The 20,780-nt window shown below is 40.1% G+C and overlaps 1 protein-coding gene across 3 annotated transcripts in view; it reads left to right on the top strand.

Annotated features, from left to right (window-relative positions):
* TAF1B (TATA-box binding protein associated factor, RNA polymerase I subunit B) overlaps positions 1 to 20,780 on the top strand; it is a 638,950-nt gene that overhangs the window by 39,096 nt on the left and 579,074 nt on the right. For 2 of the 3 annotated variants that reach the window (XM_069235908.1, XM_069235909.1), the window contains exons 3-5: positions 7,077 to 7,167; positions 15,027 to 15,124; positions 18,933 to 19,028. In XM_069235908.1, coding sequence (XP_069092009.1) covers positions 7,077 to 7,167; positions 15,027 to 15,124; positions 18,933 to 19,028 — 285 coding nt within the window. The remainder of the gene's footprint in view (positions 1 to 7,076; positions 7,168 to 15,026; positions 15,125 to 18,932; positions 19,029 to 20,780) is intronic. The other variant, XM_069235910.1, reaches the window with a different exon arrangement.

Below are 20,780 nucleotides of genomic sequence, written 5' to 3' on the forward strand. Positions count from 1 at the left end.
GGTGGATTAGGACCGCCAGTCCCTCCAGTGGACTGGTGATCTGAAGACCGCCAGGGTTGTAATGACTACCATAGTGTCACCCTCCCAGTTCTGTAGATGGAATACTAAATCATTAATGTAGAGGAGAAAGAGGGTTGTGGCCAACACATACCCCTGCCTCACTCCCCGATTAGCAGGAATGGGGTCAGCTAGCTCGCCCTGGGAGCCACATCTAACTTGTGTATAGTTCTTGGAGAGTAGTCTTATAATGTCTTTTAAAAGATAAGCAGGGACCCTTGTCTCCACAAGACACTCCATAAGGATTCTCTGGGGACTACGTCGTAATCAAATTGAAGATTTTCAAAAATTATATAAAGATGGCTTCTCCTCAAGGTCATGTACTTCCAATTCAGTAGCTGTAAACGAAAAACCTTATCAATAGTGCCTTTACTGTATCTGAAACCAGCCTGCAACGGGGGCAGGACATCTGCATAGAATTATGATTTTCACTTAAATTTGACAGGACATCTATCCGTTCACTAGACACACTCAGCTTCCACAACTTCCATCCCTACATTCACAGCATCTTTCACCTTTTTACGGGTTTCCTCTGACTCGACCATCACACTCCCCTCAATCCTATGAATATAATTGGCGGGGACAAGCCTTCGATCTAGAACCTTATTAGGGGCCTTATGAAGGGAATCTCACAGGGCTACCAGTGTTAGACCCAAGACGTTATGATTGCTATCCTACCTTGGGATTACCACAATGTGGACCCAGGCCGGCCACGCCCTGATATCCAAAAGAATGTAGTCAATTAAGCTGGTACAACGCAAGCAGTTATACATATATCTTCCTCCCCCTTGTCTGATTTGGATCTCCTGTTGCATGCCCGAAGACCATTATTAAAGATAAATACCTTCAACTGCAGTACTGCAGCGGACCATCTCTTCACAGGAGGAAGTATAACTCCAGGGATGCCCCAGGCATGGTCTTTGTCATTGCTAAAATCCTCATTAGAGGCTGGCAAGGGTTCAAATTTACAATTAAAATCACCTACAACTATTTTTAAAAAGTTTGTATCAAAGTCAGCCAAATGGGCACTAAGCAAATCATTTGCCTGCAACTCTGCTCCATTGCCCCCTGGACTACACAATACAAATTTTGCAGGTATTACATCCCACCAGAAGGAAACATTAAAACAGCACATTAGATATCTGAGCTGCCCAGTTTAATCTCCTTAAATGTACATTGTAGGGGAGTCTTGACCCAGATTGATAACCCCCCCCCCAAGGCCTTACCTATCCTTGAGGTGGTGGCAGCCACAAAAACGTTGACATACCCTGCACAAAAGTGCAGGACCAAAGCCCACGCTTCTTGGAATGCACAAATACCATTTGAGTTCATAAACGTGCCCCAAATGGGACAAGAACACTTAAATACTAAACCAGCAACATTCTAAGATAATAGCATAGTGGAATTAAGGAGTTGAGAGAAGGGAGCATCTAATTCAATTTGACCTGGTGCTACCAATATAGTAGGAGGTGGAATCTTATGCTTTGGTGCACACAACTCAGAGTATTCATGCAGCAAGAATTTTACGCTACGTGGTTCCCGACAGGAGTTTGCCTCCCTCTACTCCCCAGCTAATCAATGGCTGGAAAGGTACTACAGACATTGAATAAAGCTAAGCATCCATCCTGACCATCCAGATCAGTTGGGGCTGTAAACCTGTTAGAAATCAGTACTGGGGCTCTGCTATCGCCAGTCACCCTTTGTGACAAAGCACAAACAACTCCCTGCTGCTCCAATTGGATAGGCCTGTAGAAAATAGCCAAGGGGGACCACATTTATGCCACCTCTCTTCATACCATTCCCCATCACACTTATAATCAACCGCTGAGTAAGCCCAAGGCTCCTACAATTGATAACAACACAGTCCCCATCAATGTTCTTGGTCCCAGGGCCAACCCAACCTGACTAACAAAACATCATTATATTCTGAAAGGCTGAAATTAGTGTTGCGAGCCAGCCAATGGCAGACTTTGTTGTTTAAGATCAAAACAAAATTCTTTGCGAGGGGACCGGGGGAAGGTACTTTCAAAAACATAGTCAGGAGGAAGGTCCAGTCGAGGTTGCTCCTGCAAATTAGGATCTTTACCATGTGCATTGACCCTCTGTTGAGCATCACTTTGAGACCTATTTTCAGGACCCTCCCTTAGGGCCCATGCCCCCGTACTCTCCTGCCTCAAATGTAAGCATTGGTGAATGGGGCGGGCCTCCTGGCACCTGAAAAGGCAGACATGGGCCAACACCACTTCAAATTCTGGGAGGATCCACCACACAAGCATAACTAGTATCGGAATTAGCCAACTGTCCATGTGCAGGTGGCTCTTGAGCTGCAGGAATATTTGCTGTTGAAGCCACCTGCCTGATGATACCTCTAACGAATGTAGCCGTTCAACCAAAGGCAATATGCATTTTTGAACCAGTGACTCAAACCATACCCGAATGTCACCCCAATCAATAGGTCGTGGCTCATTTGGCTGCTGTAGAGAAAGATTCTCTGGCTCCTTAGATCCACTGCATCGCCTGCTACTGATGCAGATCCTAGCACAGCCCCTTTGCTTTGTTTTACGCTTAGTAGAAGGGCCATTGTCACTAAGAAGCATTACATCAGGCTCACACTGGGAAGTGTTGGTCGACTCAGCTGCAACCTGGTCCACTGCTGTAGCAAAAGGCGGTTCGGGGGACTCTGGGATGGCACACTGGTCGAATCTTCAATTAAATTGGCTGAAGAAGCTAACAGACCACTGGGGGCAACACCAAAATCCTGAGATAACTGCCTCGTGGCTAGCTCATTCTCCTTTGAAACAATACTTACTGCACAGTCTAAAAATGAATCTTAAGTTGTACCATTTGTCTGGCTGGCCGAAGCGGGGACCTGCTCCCCTGTAGCTTTCCTTGTCCCCATAATTATTAATTTCTGTGGGGCAGTCTAGTAAGCAGGTACCAAAGCCTAACCCGGACTGAGCCAACCGCGCTGCAAAGCCAATACTTGGACTCTTCGCAATTGAATTAAAACACCGCCCTTTTCCAAACAGTCGGCGGTTCCAGGCACAAGGATTTCTAAGATTGTTAGACCCTAACAACAGAGTTTTGAAAGAACTCATAGGGGGACCTGACCCCCTGCTATAGGATTAATGCAAGGCACTGACCATTGCCCCAGGGACACAAACCAGTCACGGCCCCTGGGTGTTACAGGCAGAGTAAAATCCCAGACTCACTGGGTCTATCATTCCAGAAGAGAGGGCCTAATTTGCATCTGTGGCCCAGAAGCAGTCCACGTCTTGTTGAACCAAATCAGGAGATGTGAAACAACAGTAGCCAGCAACATGCCTGCAGGACAAGCAAAGGGGCGTGACCCCACCGCTCCCCATTGATGACGGGTGCAGGACGGGCCTGCCCTTGGCCCAGGCACAGCCCGTACATGCCCCGCACTGCAGGTTTGGTGGAAGTTCTATAAGCGCATCAGGAGATGGCCCGCCCACTCCTGGGCTGTCACTGCAAACCTGCCTCCTGGTGCATGCTAAGCTGGGGTACCAGGAGAGTCAGTGGGGGCCCAGAGATCCCTGATTGTGCCAATAAAGCAGCCCGTGCTGCAGGATTTCTGGAAGCACTTCAAGCTTTTTGGAAGATGGCCCCACCCACTCCTGGGCTGTCACTGCAAACGCACCTCCTGGTATGTGCTAAGCTGGGGGATGGAGTCCACAGCGACCAGGAGAGTCGATGGGGACCAAAGACCCTTTGTTGCACCTCCGAAGTTTCCCAAGCTACGGGATTGCTGGAAGTGCTTTAAGCGCATCAGAAGATAGCCCGCCCACTCCTGGGCTGTCACTGCACACACACCTCCTGGCGTGTGCTAAGCTGGGGGATGGAGTCCACTGTACGCAGCAGAGTCATGGGGGCCAGAGACCCCTGGTTGCGCCACTGAAGGTTCAGTTCTCTCTGTGTATTTGGTGGATTAATTTTCAGAACTGCCTAAACACATTCTGTAGAAACTTTTCTTCACCCTTTTTCGGTGTGTGTCCCAAATAGATAACTTTTTTCGTACAATACTGCATTTGTGTGAGTGGCACTTTATGCTAATTTTCTGCAAGATTGTTTATGAGTGCAATTGTCTCCAACATGCAAGCCTCTTTTGTTTTAGATGCAACCATCAGGTCACCTATAATGCACCAGCACTGACCCACAGGGCAGCAGCAGGTTTTTCACGTCTTTCTTTAAAATCTGATGAAAGATTGAGGGGCTTTCTGTATAACATTGTGGGATACAACACTAATCTATGACTTTATAGAGAACACTGAATTTAAAACAATATTGGCTATCCTCATGAAGAGGAATGGAGAAGAATGCTTGGCACATGTCAGTGAGTATAGGATCTGCTGTCAAAGAATCAGGAAACCAACAATAGAGACTCAAGACTAAAGTCATTGAGGTATTTAAGTAAGCATATTCACTCAGGTTTCCTGTTTAGCCTATTGTGTTCTTGTGAATCGTTTGGCATGTCTGCTTTTGAGGTGGTATCAGATTTGTTTCAGGGGTGCTAGTTTTTCAAAAGCCTTGTCTACCCAGCTGAATCTGGATTGCTCATAGGAGAGGAGAGGTAAAGAGCTGTAGGTAGAAGGTCTATCTAGGAAAATGGCTAGTGTTTTCAGGTCAATGTCATCCTAGTTTTGATTGCTTGATATTGCTGAGATTTGCGATTTTTCTTGTTGGGTTTCCAGTCTGCTTAACTGTGAACAGAATTCCTGAGCGTCTCCCACCAGTGATAGTGGGTTGGTTACTACTGCTTTGATTTGTATGTGTTAAAGATAGCATCTAGTATGGCCTCAGATGAGTCATCATCTTCTTTTCAACATTTGTTTTGCATGCAGTGTTGCAGTTTAACAGTATGAGATTGAGAACCGGGCTTGTTGTAAAGCTCAAACCTAATAGTGAAGTTTCTTAAGATATGTTGTGAAAGTGCTCGAAAGCAATGCTGGATCCTGATTCATTGAGAGTCTCTTGTCAGTCTGTAGTTGCCTGACATGCTGGTAGTCTGTGGATTAGGAAAGTGGAGGTGTGTGTTACTGCACAGTGTAGTAGATGTGATTTGTATAGGGTGAAGTTCACGGCTGGTCTAATGCTTATGTGTTCCATGAGGATCAATGTATATATGCATATTTGCTTAAACCATTTAAATCTGACTTTGTATGGTCTATCTATCTGTCTGTTTATCTATTCACTTAACAAAAACAAAGGTTACAGAGATTTTATAGTTAAGCTCACATTTTAAACGTACAAAACCATAGAAATTCACATGTTGAGTTATCTCAAGTAACTATAACTCGTGCCCTTTTTTTGTCAAATTTTACTGCAAATATTACATTGATATAATCAATTACGTTTTCAAAGATGTCATGAGTAATGTAATTTGTGGGGTAATTATCAGTGCATGGCGAGGGCACAAGTTATTGTTACCTTAGGCCACAAGTTACAAATACTTGAGATAACTCTAAGCTACAACAGTTGAATTTCTATGGTTTTGTATGTTTAAAATGTGAGTCTGAATATAACGTCCCTGTAATGTTGGTTTTTAAATACATTTCTATGGATTTGTTTAAATTCTGTTTCCTAACTACAGCGTTCCTGAAACCTTTGTTTTTTTCAGTGAATTTCTATGCTTTTTTTTTATGTAAAGTAATTTTCATTACTATACATCAATGCAACTACTGCTGCGCACGGCCTTTGGCCGTGTGTGGTTGGGGTTGGCCGCAAGGCCTGGGCTGCTGCCAGGCCCTATGGCCAACCCTCTATAAACCACCCACCCCCCCACCGCACACTGCCTTTGGCTGTGCATGGCAGTGGTTGGCCATGGTCTGGCTTGTGGCCATACCCTGCAGCTAACTCCTCCCTCCCCCCAACCACCCAACCACATGCTACACATGGCCTTTGGCCATGCACAGTAGGAGTTAACTGTGGCCTATCTCTCTGGGTGGGACAATAGGTGTGAGAGGGTGAATCTGGGTGTGAGAGTGGCTGAGAGAGTATCTGGCTGGGTGTGAGAGTGGGTGCATCAGGGTCTGTGTGGATCTGTGAGTGGGTGCCTGAGGGTTTCAGTGGGTCTCTGAGTTGGTGAGTGAGAGTCTGAGTAGGTCTGTGAGTGGTTGCTGAAACGACTATGAGGTACCACATAATGCTTTAGTTATATTCACAAATCGCTCTGCCTCATGTCCATTAATGTTATTTGGACCACGAAAGTTTTTATTCTAAAAAGTGGGCCATTGTTCTAAAAAAAGGTTTGGAAACTACTGGTGTGGAGGCTGTGCTCCAGAAAAGGAACAAACACAAGGCCAGCCATTGAATAAGAAGCAAGCAAATAAGAGTCGCAATAAAGCCAAGCATTGGTAAGCAATGGGCAGGCTGCTAGGCAAGACCTAAAATTTATTTCAAACAATCTTAATGAGTCATTATCAAGGATTTTACACACACACTGATAAATAGTTGGCTCTGAAGAAATAGCATCAGTTATTTGCATCCGAAAATGCACTGGTCTCCATATTTAGAACTCATGTCACTTTTTTTGTAAACAAAAAACAAATAATAATAATAATAATAATACAGTTGTCCTCATGGAGACTCTTTTAGGAGTATTGGTTCAGACCTTTCTCAGCACACTAACCAACCTGTGACTTGTATAGATGCTTTTAGGTATCTGAAAAAAGCAAGTTCTACACCCCTCTACTGCACACAAACTAGTAAAGTGGAGTAATTGAAATAAAAATGTAATCAAAAGTAAATAGCTTATAGAAGCTTTACCTATTTGTTGTTTTTCTATGGCATAGATAGGCTGGCTACACATGGACAGAATTATAGCTAGATTGATTGTATTTGAACCTCTTTTTCTCAAAGTAATCTCAGGAATTGTTTGCGGTAGATAGTGAAAGTAGGTATTTAATACAAACGAGCAAATGTCACTGTGTGTAATAGAAAACAGGCAATCTTAAATCTGTTATGGAAGTAACACATCTACCAATCATTCCATTCCACAGAGAATTAAAGAGGTCGATGATGCGTCAGTGTTTACTGCCAACTCAAAAAGCCAGTCTATTTCCAGAGGGCTGAAAACGAGGAAAACCCTAGGTATGGGCAATATGTTTGTATACTTTTTCATTTTGGAAAATTGCATCTGCTGGCAAGATTATAATAGACATAACAAGTAGATGAATATTGATTTTAGACATTTAATACGGTAAGACTGTTGTTTGCAAGTCAAAGATCACTAGGCTGGGCTTTTACCTGAGATGTTATGATGCTGCATTGCCTCTCTGCTATCCCAGACTTCGATGGGTGGTCACCCTCCTATACTAGCATTTGGTGAGTCTGGCTTAATGTATATTGTTTTCTCTCAGTAGTGGAGGAAATACCCCCACTCCCCTCCCCCCCCCTCTCCTGCAAGAAAAGAGTGTCCTCTTGGTTGTCTTAACCGGTTCTGTATGTTCCAGTGGTTATTGGCTTGCATTTAGGGCAGGGTATGCCAGATGAATGGACATTCTTCGATGAGCTCCAAGGGTTCAGCAAAACATATGACTCTTTGTTAAGATTACTTACTCAGTAAGATGCTGAAAAAACACAGCTTGAGTCAGAAAGAGAGAACCACCCTTGTGTCCCATCATCATTAGCAACAGAGTGCAACTGACTATCGGTCTCAGGCAATGTCCCTATATGAATGCGCTAATAATAATATAGCATGGAGCCAGGAGGTATTAGTACCAAGTATAAAACAACTTTTTATGACTTAATCAGTCTCCTCAGTTGCCCAAAAGAGACCAGGCCTTGTTCTGTGTTAAAGCAAGAACACAGAAAGGGGAAATGGGAATTATCTCCCAGTTGGTCCAGGGTGTTTGCTGATCTCATTATCTCAGAGGAATCCCCAAAGCAACTTTGTGACCTTATTAGGTGGGAGCTCAGATAAGGCGTTTAAATGACACTTGCAATTTTATTTTCTAGGCTGGCGGTGAGTGATTGGGGAAAGGTGACATAAGAAAACTGTGACAAAAATCTGGTGTTTTTCTTGAGCTGGATAATAAGCCAAAAGTGACAACAACTTGAGAAGGGCAAATCAGATAAGTATAGGCTACAATAGAGCAGACCCAGCCTGTAGCCTCAATTCTTGCCCCCTATCATTTTCACAGTCTTTATCTGAGAAGTACTCCAGCATTTAAGAGACTCTTTGGGCCAGTGTTAGGGGAGTTACCACTTCCTCAACCTTCGGACTCTTGTTTTCGGAGTCCAACCTTGTCCCGGCTCACAGTAGCTCTAAAACTGGGGCAGTGGTGGGCTGTAACTGCTAGCAAATCAATATAACTTGTAACATTAAAGCATCCCATGGGTATCAGGGAGGGTCTACTAGGGAGGATATTAGTTCCTTACAGTTGTCGAAAAGGATGGTTACAAACATTTACATTAGTCAATATGTATCCATTGTACTAAGTACCAACTTATGTGATCACCTGCATGCTAAGATGATGTCATAGACAGTGCTCTGCTGGGGTGTGATACATTCTCTGGGGACTTTCTAGTTACTGCTTTACCTTACATCTGATTAATGGTGTCTTCTAAAAGTACACCTGCAGAGTAGTGCGACCATGTATATGCTTCCAATACCAGCACATAAGCTTGAACTTACTGCCCTGAAGCACATTCCCACAACTCAGGTTGGCTGTTCCTCAAACAGGGGAGATTACCATTAGGTGGATGATGGAGCGGTATCTGGTGTATTTCTCTTTCTTATGTAGGACAGCTTAGTTAAAAATATATTGCAATTTGATGGCTCACCATCCAGAACAAGGGACTTGCAAGTGATGTTATGAAGTGCCTCTAAATATCTGTACTTGTACTTGAGAACTGATACTCAAGTGCTGTATAGTTCAGATCCCCTGGCTTTTATGTTGTGTGTGGACATATGGTGATAGCCCTGGTCATCTCTGCAGAGAACCCAAATGTTCTTCCTAGAGCAGTTAGTGGGCATAACAAGAGCAGAGGAAAACACCCTCTTCAGAACACACAGACTGGTTGAGCATTACACCTTCTACACTGCCAACACTTCTCACCTTCCATAGTCACTGTTAAACTGTTCAACTCTGATGTTATTTAAAAGGCAGGAACTGTGGCCTTGCCTAATTCATGCCGCATGCTCATTTTCTGATCATCTTTTTTTGCTGCATGCTCATCTTCTATCATCATACCCTCTCGTGGCAGCACAACAAAAATGACAGTCAGTACTGGGCTACCAGAGAGTGTCAGTTGAAACCACTTTGACAACAGAGTGATGAAGAATGATAGTAGCCCATCTTTCTTGTGAGGGAGCGAAGTTTTCTATATCTGTCTTCTGGTGTAATCATTGAATTGCCCCCCAACCCCAGCCATATGGACCTTTGTTTGTCGACAAAGAGAAAAAAAGAGCAATTATGTATGTAAATTCATAGCATCAATTATTCGAGCTTTAGTACAGTCAATAAAGAGTATTAGTGTGTTTAAATAGTATCCCAGTTTTATTTAATAAGAATTAATCTTTTAGGCATTACGTTTAGAACCGAACATAAACCAATAATTGATATTTCAATGTAAGGTAAAATAATACATTAGTCAGGGTAATAGTCATTATTGTTATAATGCAGCAGGAATGTTCCATAAATAAAATTCCCTAATCTAAATTAATTTGGAAATATAAGAAAAAATGTCAGTTCAGATACCAAATAAATAGTTTGGATGAGAGAATCAATGCACAAGCTTAAAGCCTTTGCATATCGGACTGGAAAATATTCACAGTCATAAATCAGCAGACATAAAAGATGTAGGCTAAATACCCTTTCCTGTAGGGAAGAATAAGAAACTGAGAAATTAATCTCCAGCCAGAATGTCGGGAAGGGAATCTGGAATCTGGAATATAGCTGCTACTCTAAGAACACACACCAATAAAAAACACCCAATATTCTACGTTGCAACATTATTTTCTTTCTTCTTCTGAGTCCTCCATTAGAATATTAGCTTACTCCTAGGAATAGGCAAACTCTCCATTTTCACATGCTGATACAATAGACTTTCAGACATTAGTCCTTGAAAAGTTACATTGTTGGTATTTTGTGGTCCAGAATGTTCTTCTCATGACTCGTTCTTCCTGTTGCCTCCTCTCCCCTCTGTGAGAAACTAATACAAGCACATATCTATTCCCTAACTTACTAAGGCTTCCGGAAAAATAAATCTGTAACGGAGAGAAAAATATTGTGCAGAAACAACTATTCAGTGTGAAAAATGAGCCTTTCAGTGATAATGCATAGTTTTTTCAGTTAACATTGCATCGACAGGCTGACTTAAATCAGCACTTTTATTTTTTTCAGATCTACAACATTCAAATAAAATTACCTGCTACAAATTTTGCATTTAGCATATGTTTTACTTAAATGTAAGCTTTGCATATTATTAATCAAAGCATTTTGTCAGTGAATAAAATTTGCTTCAAAAGTTTCCCCCTTTGATGGTTGAAAAACCATCACAATTTCTTCTTTACAAATAAATCTTTAGAGTATATTCTCAATTTCTGTTGTCCTTCTTTTTATTTTACAGGGTTTAATTTCCCTTTAACTTTTATATACTCTATTCTTTCTCTCTTCCATTTCTAATTATCATCTGAGTTGTCTTTCTCTTTCTTTATTCATCTTTGTTATAAGCATCTACATGCTTTATATAAACCATATAGCCATATCAAGCAAATACCAATGATTACTACATGTCTCAATATGACCCTAAAAGGTGTTCCATCCACTGTTGCAAACCAGTTGCCAGTGTTGGAAGCTCCCTGGCCTAAGCTCCCCAGTACACTAGTAGTTTCTAAAAGTTCTAATTCAGGTTTCAAGTCAGAAATGTTCTTTGCAAATTCTTTCATCTTTCTGCTTTCGTCAGGGATGTATAGGCAGCATTGTTAAGCTTTCAGCATTTTGCAGACTACTCCTTTATCTGCTAATAATAGTATATCTAGAGCTGATCAATCTTGCAAGACCTTTGATCTGATAGCCTCTAATTCTGTGTTAACAGCCGGTAAGGCACCAGATGTACTAGTAGCCAGTTTATCTACTACTGTTCATAGTGTTTTAATTTTCTCATCATTTATGACTAATCCTACAGGTTGTATGATTGCTCCAAAAATATCTCCCACTAATTATCTACCATCATTAGCACTACTTGGGTGTATATTGGGTGGTGTCATTGTTAAAGCATCTATAGTATTTAATGATTCATTTTAAGAAACAATAAAGCTAAATGGCAAACACCCTCCCATTCAACAGGCAATTGAAAATCAGCATTCAGTCCACACACAAAATACACTCTGGGAATAACCTGTGTTCCTCTGTTAAAATGTGAACAAGTCCTCCCAGCACTACGAATGTGTATTCACAATTACTATTCCCAGCGTGTGAATTTAAACTTGTTTTTCCTTTTCTTGGCACATAACTTCCCTTTTTGTTGTCTAACTGATTTAAACTTTGGATTAACCATTTTCTTTTTGTATTCGTCGTCTTCTTTTTTCTAAACGTTTCTTAAAACATCTTCCTCCTTACTTGCATCTCCAAAAAATTTGAGCTCTTTTCTCCTCTAATGTTAAAATGAAGTTCTTATTTAATGGCCTCATTAAGCAGGTTAAATTCTTCTTGTGTTCCTTAACAATGTTTGTAACCGTGGACGATCTTAAGAAATACGAGGCAATTCCCATTTCTTTTGCCTGTTGGTTGAGGATTCATTCTTTTCCCTGTTGGTTGAGGATTCATTCTTTTCTAAAGGGAAACCTTAAACAGGACATGTCATAATTAAGAAAAATAATATTCAAAACGTTACTGTCTATAGAATAAAATCAGTAAAATAGTACATGTAAGTGCATATGACGATGGGGTGTGATGATATCTCTTCTGCAGCTGAAGAAGGTAAATGTGCACAAGTATCTAATGCTTGATTACATGCTTGAACTAATCTAGAGTAAACATTTGTCGAAATATCTTCTATGAATAATCTACAAATGAAACCATTAATTTAATCTCATCTTATGTGTATGCAGACATTGTAGATGTAGGTGCAGACCCAAGTGTTTCTATTGCTGGTGAAAAACTTATTCCAACTAAAAGGACTATAATTGCTAATTCAACAATTATTAGTGTGAAAATAATCACTATTCTACACTTAGCTTTAGTAAGGACACATGTTTGTCTACAGTCAGACCTTTAGTAGAATATAGCAGCAGTCAGATTTAATCTGTGTTGACTTCTGCTTGTACAAACGTGCAGCACTTTTGATGATCAACTTGCAGTTATTTCATTCAGCTTATATAAAGGAACTCTTCATGAGACATTCCTAGCCCTATTCCATCTTTTCTAAATGTGTTTCCTCTACTCTTCTACTGCAAACTTGGCCCTAGGGAATTCTTCTTAATTCTTTTTATTCACTTTCGTCAGTTGTTATTGTTAATTACATTTTTTCAGTCTTTTATTTTTCTGCTTTAAAGACAGTTCATCATTTGTTGTCTCAGTTAATTTGATTTTGAATTCATTAAATAGTGCTGGTCTTGAATGTAATAATTGCTTCAGAAATCTTAAGCCAGTGTTGCTTTTAGTGTGGCATATCATGGAGGTTCAAATGTCATTGATCTCAGTTCATTAGGATTTTGACCTCTTGTATTTGGCGCATTCTCTGTGTAATACATCCATTCGGGTGCAGAATTACAAACAGGCATTTCAGTAAAGTCCACCTGCATCATATTAAAGGGCCCTCCATCATATTAAAGGGTTCTACTTATCTTTCGGTGTGGCTAAATGTTACAGGGTTTCTCCTTTCATTCATCTGCTGACATTAACGCACCTATGGCATAGCTCTTCAGCTAAAATTCTGAATCAGGGATTCAAATAATTTTGTCTAAACAGTCTAACCACTGCATCACTTCCAATGTGTGCAAGACCATGGAAATGTTGCGTAACGGGAACAACAAACTGGCAACACTGGTCTTTCGATTGCTGAAGTCAAAATGTTGTTTGCGTTTCCCTTGACAATATTTATCAGCATACCCTGGGATCTTGGACTACTTTGAGTCCGATAACAACTTCAACTGCTCAACACCTACGCATAAACACAACTATTCTATCGGCTTTACCATAACACAAAATACACAATTTTAAAACAGTGACAGGCTCTTAAGTAGACACTTGCAACACATATCCCTATTGATACTCACACTTCCACCACTGCAACAGCTTTCAAAACTGCAAACTCCCTCAGTCTTCAAGTTTAAGCTTTGGACTTGTGGGACATGAGCAATTCAAAACCGGCCAAAATATTTCAGCTCCTTTCTCTTATGACGTAAACTGTCCTCTCGCTCCCACTTAAGGTAGGTGGGTTTCTGTATCTCAGTCTTCGGGTGCAATCATTAAATAATCCCTGCCACTGGTCGTATAGACATATGTTCATCAACAAAGAGAAATGAGGGGTGATCATCTACATATATTCATAGCAACAGTTGTTAGAGCTTTAGTCCAGTCAATAAAAAGACTTAGTGTGAGTTTAAAGTGTTATTTTCAATTTCTCAAGTAATTTTAAAAATGAACATAGTCGAACAATTGATATTTCAATATAAGGTAAAATAATTCATTAGTCAGGTTAATAGTAGTCATTGTTAAAATGCAACAAGTGTGTTCCATAAAGGAAATTTCCTAATTTAAATTAATTTGGAATAATAAGCGAAAGGGGTGTCAGTTCAGGTACTCAATAAAGAGTTTTGATGAGTGAATCAGTCTACAAGCATAAAGCCTTTGCATATCAGACTGGCAAATATTCACAATCATAAATCAGCAGACATAAAATAAATGGCTAAAAAATCTCTCCTGTACAGAAATAAAAGAAACTCTGAGATGAGTCTTCAGTCAGAATGTCAAGAAGGAAATCGGGATCCAGCTGCACACTGACTAATATAATCACACAATATTCTATGTTATAACATTATTTTCTTTCTTCTTCTGAGTCCTCCAATAAAATATCAGCAAACTCCTGGGAATAGCCCAACTCACCGTTTTCACATGCTGGTACAATAGACTTTCAGACATTAGTCCTTGAAAAGTTACATCATTGGCATGGGCATCAGCTGAAATTATTTCAGGGGGAGGGCATAATTTTACGGCTGCGGATGTACTAGTGCAGGCAGCATAACACTACAGGCAGCCGTGGTGCACTGTGAGCCTGCACACCAGGCTGTACCTAAATCCAGGGGGTGGGGGGGGGGGGGCAGGGGTGGCCATCGCCCCTCCTTGCACCCCCCCAATTCTTACCCCTCCTCCGGCAGACACCCATTTAAGGTCCAGACTGTGCTTCTCATGACTCATTCTTACTGTTGCCTTCTCTCCTCTCGGTGAGAACTCCCTATCAGTTGCCAAATACAAAACAAACGCCTATCCAGTAACTAACAGACGGCTTCTAGAAAAGTACAACATCTTTAATGGAGAGAAAAACATTGTGTGCAAACGACTATTGAATGTGAAAAACAGGCCTGTCCGTGTTGATGCATGTTTTTTCAGTTAACATGTCATCAGCAGTTAGGCTGGCTTAAATTTGCACTTGTATTTATTTTTCAGGCCCATAACATAAGTATAATTAGCTACTACAAATTTGGCATTTAGCATATGTTTTACTTAAAAGCATTTTGTCAGTGAATAAAAATTGCTTCAACACTTGTGACATCACAACATGAAGCACATCTTTATTCTGTAATAATTTGCTCATAAAGAATCAAAACATGTTTTGCTGGGCCGCCTTGTCAGACACCTTTGAACAGAGGAAGTAATTTATTTTGTTTTAGAAAAATACTGTGAAAGTTGCTTTATTTAATATGGGCGGGGGCTTGTTAATGTGACATAGCTATAGTGTGAAAAGAAATATTTGATGTAAATCTATGTTTATTTTGTTTTTAGATAAAGGCTATGAATGGTATGTTTGTGAAGGTTTTCAGTACATACTTTTGAAGCAAGCCGAAGCTCTGCAAGCCATTGTAAAATGTCCACAACTAAAGGTATTTCCAGCATCGAACACCAAGTTTGAAACTTTAAGGACGCACTGATATTTCATTCTGTCCAACATTTTTTATTGATGGTAATCCAGTTAAATGCAGACAATGCATTCCAATAATTGTCTCACATGGACTTCGCCAATGCAGTGAAGGGGCAGCAATAAAGAAGCACCAGTCTTGTTGAGCTGATAGTTATCAAAAATACCTTTATTAGCCTGGCCTTTACTCATAATCACTTACTTCCTGGTGAATGACAAGGAGTTGAAATTGACTTCTAAAAGCAGAGGGGCCCCTTAGACCTCACCTGTTGACCTGTACCTGTGTTCTCGTTTCCCAGTTCCACTGCCTTACCTCTTTGACCCAGTATTGTCCCAAGCCCCATTGTATAGTTCTCTGTTTTTCCATCTCCCCGTTCTGATGCCTACCCTGCACATAGATGTTCAAGCAGCTTTAAGAAACTTTCTTAGGTAGCATGTTTGTCTCTCACTTCTGCACATCTTTGATTGTACTTGTTATTTCATGCACAAGTGGATATATGAAATTGTCAAGCCACAAAATGTTCTATATAATACTGGATGTGTTCCTTTCTATCTTTAATTGATTTTGATAAATTCACATCATCCTCCTCATGAGGCAATTTTTAAAAATTGAATCTGAAGATGCACTTGTAGGTGAAAGGATTCCGGGTGTCGAGTCATTGTTAATTCTACAGTATTTCCTATGAATGAGTTCACGATGCAATGTTTTACATTATGATCGTATTGCACAGTAGCAAACCAACCTTTAAATCTATGAAATGCACTGAGCTGCTTTTATCAATCACTGTTTGTGTGCGAAAAAGTGACAAACAGGTGTGGCAGATTTCTGCGGCTACACCAAGTGAATGTGCATAGGTATTTTCTTTATGTCTGGCTTTGGCAGGGCATCGCTCGATTTAGCTCATGTGATCAACACATAAAAAGCTTTCACAAATTCTGAGAGAGAGAGGTGCTTAGACTCAATCCAAAGGTTGGTTGCCTGGACAGTGTTTGATGGGACTGAAGTTGTGAGTCCATTGAAAGAGTGCTTGTGTTGTTCTTGTTGCCTTCTGGCTCAGTGTAGCAGGAGTGTGTTAGTTATGGTGGCAAGCGAATGGTCAAGGCTATAGGCTTGATATGTTTACTATGATAAGTTACGATAAAGGCAGTAGGTTTGGCGACTTTATTGTGAAAAGCATAAGTTAAAGTTAATAGGCGTTTAGGGGTGGATTGTTCTTCTACTGTATTAAATACTATAGAGGGGTATTTGTGCCTTGGAATCTCACAGATTACAATAGTAGACAATGGTTTTGATGTTGGTTACTCTTTCTGAAAACCGTGGGGATAGAAGGTTTGCACTGATAATCCTTATTTGACCTTCTTAGGAAACTTGGTATTTTGTGTGCGTGTGTAAATATGTATATATGTATTTGTGTGTATATATATATACATATATATATATATATAGATATATATCTATATATATGTGTGTGTATATATGTGTATATATATGTATGTGTGTATATATGTGTATGTATATATATGTGTATGTGTGTGTATATATAGGTGTATGTGTGTGTATATATATGTGTATGTGTGTATATATATATATATGTGTGTGTGTGTATATATGTGTGTGTGTGTGTATATATACGTGTGTGTGTGTGTATATATATATATATATGTGTGTGTGTGTGTGTATATATATATATATATATATGTATGTATGTATGTATATAATAATAATAATGTGTGAAAGCTTATGCTGAATAGTGTAGGCCTGAATTGGTAATGGCGACAACCCAACTTTAAAGATAATAGGCCTGAGTATTTCAGATTGAAAGTTACATCCAATGCCATAGGTCTGATCTGTTTATATATGCAGCGGGCCTTTCTTATTTATTGTGTAAAACATTTGTTAAAGCCACTGGGTCTTTCACAGTTGAATGTTATCCCACTGTGTTATAGCTTTAGATTGGCATTTTGCTACGTGAAATCTCACAGATTACAATGATAGCCAAGTGTTTTCGTGCTGGTTCCCTCCTCTGACAATTTTATAGTTGTATCGATAATGGCCTGTATTGGTTATGGTGCCAAGGTAAAGGCCATAGTCCTTATTGTGAAGAATTATGTCAGAATCCACAGATTTAATCTGTTTATCATTAAAAGTTATGATCAAACCAGTAAGCCTGACTGATTGTGAAAACCATATGTTAAAGGCAATAGGCGGGAAAGGGTGGATTGGAATTACACTGTGCTAAAGCCTCCTAGCAGGTATTTTGTTTCATGGAATCTCAGAAGTTACCATAGTAGAAAACAATTTTGTTGACAGCGCACCTGAACATACATTGTGGGTAGAAGATTTGCACTATAATAATCCTTATAGGGCCGTCTTGGGGGAAGGGATTTTGTATTATTTTAACAACTGTAATTTTGTACTTATTTCTAATTTTATCATGGTATAACTGATGGTTGACTTGTGGCAAAGTGTTATGCTCAATACAGTAGTTCTGAGTTGGTTATGGGGACCAGCAAATTAGAAAGGCGAAAGGCCTGATTGGTTCATTGTGAAAAGTGTATTTCAAATAACATAATGAAAAGTAACAACAAAGGCAGTAGGACTGATTTAAAGGTCATTATATGGACACACATGTTAAAGCCTGTAGGACTGTAAGTGTGGGTTGTTATTGTACTGTGTTAAAATCTGCATACATGCATTTTGTTGCATTAAATTTCTTAGATTAACTTTGTAGCCAAGGATGTTGGTGTTGATTACTCCCTTTGACAAACTCTAAGGGTAATGCTTTCAATGATTTTGTAATAAATTCATTAGATACATACATCCATGTGTATAAATATATACACATACATAGAGGGTTCTTTGAGTTAGCCCTCCTCTGCCATTAGTCCATATGAGTGTCATATACATGCATTACCATCCATGGCAGCATATAGCATTGGGCAGTGGGTCATCCCACCTAAGCCACTGACTTTCCTGCCCTGTAAGTGATGGCATTTGTTTCAATCCATTTTCGTCTCCTAGAGGTCCCTTTTGACTTATTTCGTTTTTTTTTTTAGAGCACACTACAGCTCCTCAGACAGTGCTTACGGGCTGCTTGCTTTTTTCATCTGCAGTGCACCACATCCCACACATGCAACTGCCTCTGAACCAGGTGGCCATTATGGAATGGTATTGTGCATTGTGTGTCATTGTTTACCATTCCAAGATGGCCAGCATAGCTATTTCTCAATGTTATAGCCATGCCAGAACATATAAACTAAGTTACACTACGTACAATAACATTCTAGGACAGCCATCCAATGCTATGTTTTATTGTATTGGGTATTGAACATGCATGCCCACTATGGCATGCATGTTTTCTTTTTTTTCCCCCACTCTTTGTGTTACTTTTATGCTTGCCTAAGTGGGTGAATGCAAGAGTGAGTCAGTGGATAGATGTATGGATGCAAGAGTAGAAGGATGAGTGACCGAGTGCATATGTGAGAAATATCTGAAAGCTAAACCAATCAATGACAATAGAAGAGACACTCACTCATAAGCCGGGCCATTTGGCATTGCCGGTGCTTGGTTTGTTTATTTTGTATTCAAAGAAGCCACATGCCCTTCCAGTTTGGTAAGTGTAATTCTGAATGTGAATATCCATGAACTAATGCAGAGAACTCCTAGTAGGCCACATTTGCCTTCTTGATAATGCAAATTAGAGTATTGGCAAATATGGATTTATAAGATTGTGATATGTGATTGGCTCATCAATTCACATTTTATCTATCAGGATGAGGTTCTGTGTAATTTTTGGAGGCGGTACCTACAGAAGAGCAACCAGGCATATACAAAGAAACCTTACTATGAAATGAACAGACAAACAGCAGTAAGTATACTAATGATATTCTATACATTGGTGATTCTCAGTGACAAATTCCTAATAGCAAGTGACAATCCAGTCCAGTATACCTTGAAGCACGGTTCAGTAGATTGTGAAAACACAGAATTATAATTGTATTGTAGAACAATGATACCCATCAGAGTGGTGTATTTATAATATTTGTTCAATTAACCATTCTTACCTTATCCCCACTATGTTTCCAGTAAATCTGTTTGCCACAGATCACCCACCTTGTATTCTGCCTAGTATTAAACACCCACACCCTTAACTCATTTCTAAGAAACAAACACATGGAAAACACAGCTCCGAAGACCTCAGGATTGTGAAACTCCCATTTCATATATTTCAAGAAAGAGGAAATCCTGTTTCTCAAAATAATTTAGCAATTCTACAAAGGCTTCAGGTAAAGTGTAGGGTAAGAAGGAAAAGGAGAAGGGGTAAAAGAGAGCTGGGTCAGGGTAAGAAGTATTAGAGTATAATCTGTGTTAGTGGTATAAGGATATAGCCAGTATAAAGATACTAAGGTGTAGGTTGGAGTCAGGAGTAGAGGCAGAAAACCAGGGTAGACGTTAGACCTGGAATCCTTGGCTTGGTATTCTTCCAGACCTTTTACCTTCACTACCTGATTTTTGCTGAACTTGTTATTGATGGCATTAGGACTCTGTGCACTTTATCTCTGCTAACCATTGGCCTGTGCTCTCTTCTTTAAAGATGGTAAAATTTCTATCCATCTAATTTGCTCATTTAGCTTACTTAGTTTGCTTGTAAAGGGTACTACCTGTATCTGGGGCCTGTAAATCAAATGCTACAAATGAACTGCAGGAGCCATTGTGTCAACCACTAAGGTATCACTGTAAAACATGTCTCGGGCCTGCCACTGCAGTCTGCAGAGCAGTTTCAGACTGCTATTTAGACCTAGCAAAATAAATCTTTTGACAGACCTAAACCTTCCTTTGTAGGGCACACCCTACCAGACAGGGCAGCTGCCTGGTGCTCAAGACATCTTGCGGACAGTCAGAAAGCTAACCTAGGAATGCATTCTGCCTGTTGCTTGGCATTGACTCTGTGGTTTGTAACTCACATTTACTTGCTTTCCATTTGCTGGCTTTATCTGTTTTAGGCTGTCCAGTTTGAGTTCGTACCTTCCCTTGCCCAAATATTATGTACAGTATCCTTCTGAGTGCTTCCTTTCTGTAACTATGCCCGTATATCTTGTTCTCATTTGCTGTGCATTCAGAGTTTGAGGTCAAATGTCAAGCGCTGTCTTCCGAGGGCGCTTGTTTACTTTTCTTTCCTGACTTCAAAGTGAGAGGATTTATGTGACAATGTTGCTGAATACTGGGGGGTAGGAAAGAGTTTTTTCTAGCATACAAGAACATTTAAATTAACTATGTAAGTATTTCAGAATATATCAAAATTTGAAACACAAATGAATCAGATTTTGTGTTACTTCTGAAGTGTGTTGGAAACAAATACTTTAATATAGTCAAAACAAATCATTACACTAAGTGATGCAATTGTCGCATTTTTGTATGTGCACTGTATAGCTTTATTAGTAAACCTGTATGTCTGTGCAAATGTAATGGCTATTTCAGTTGAAAATATGTTGTCTGTGAAGGCATTGTGCTACCACACCATGGGTACTCCACTCTAGTCTGAACCAATCTACACCACTGCACTCTACTCTGCACCACTCCACTTTACACCACTCTGCACTACTCCTCTCTGTGCCACTGC

The sequence above is a fragment of the Pleurodeles waltl genome, chromosome 5 (assembly GCF_031143425.1).
Source record: "Pleurodeles waltl isolate 20211129_DDA chromosome 5, aPleWal1.hap1.20221129, whole genome shotgun sequence".
NCBI lineage: Eukaryota > Metazoa > Chordata > Amphibia > Caudata > Salamandridae > Pleurodeles > Pleurodeles waltl.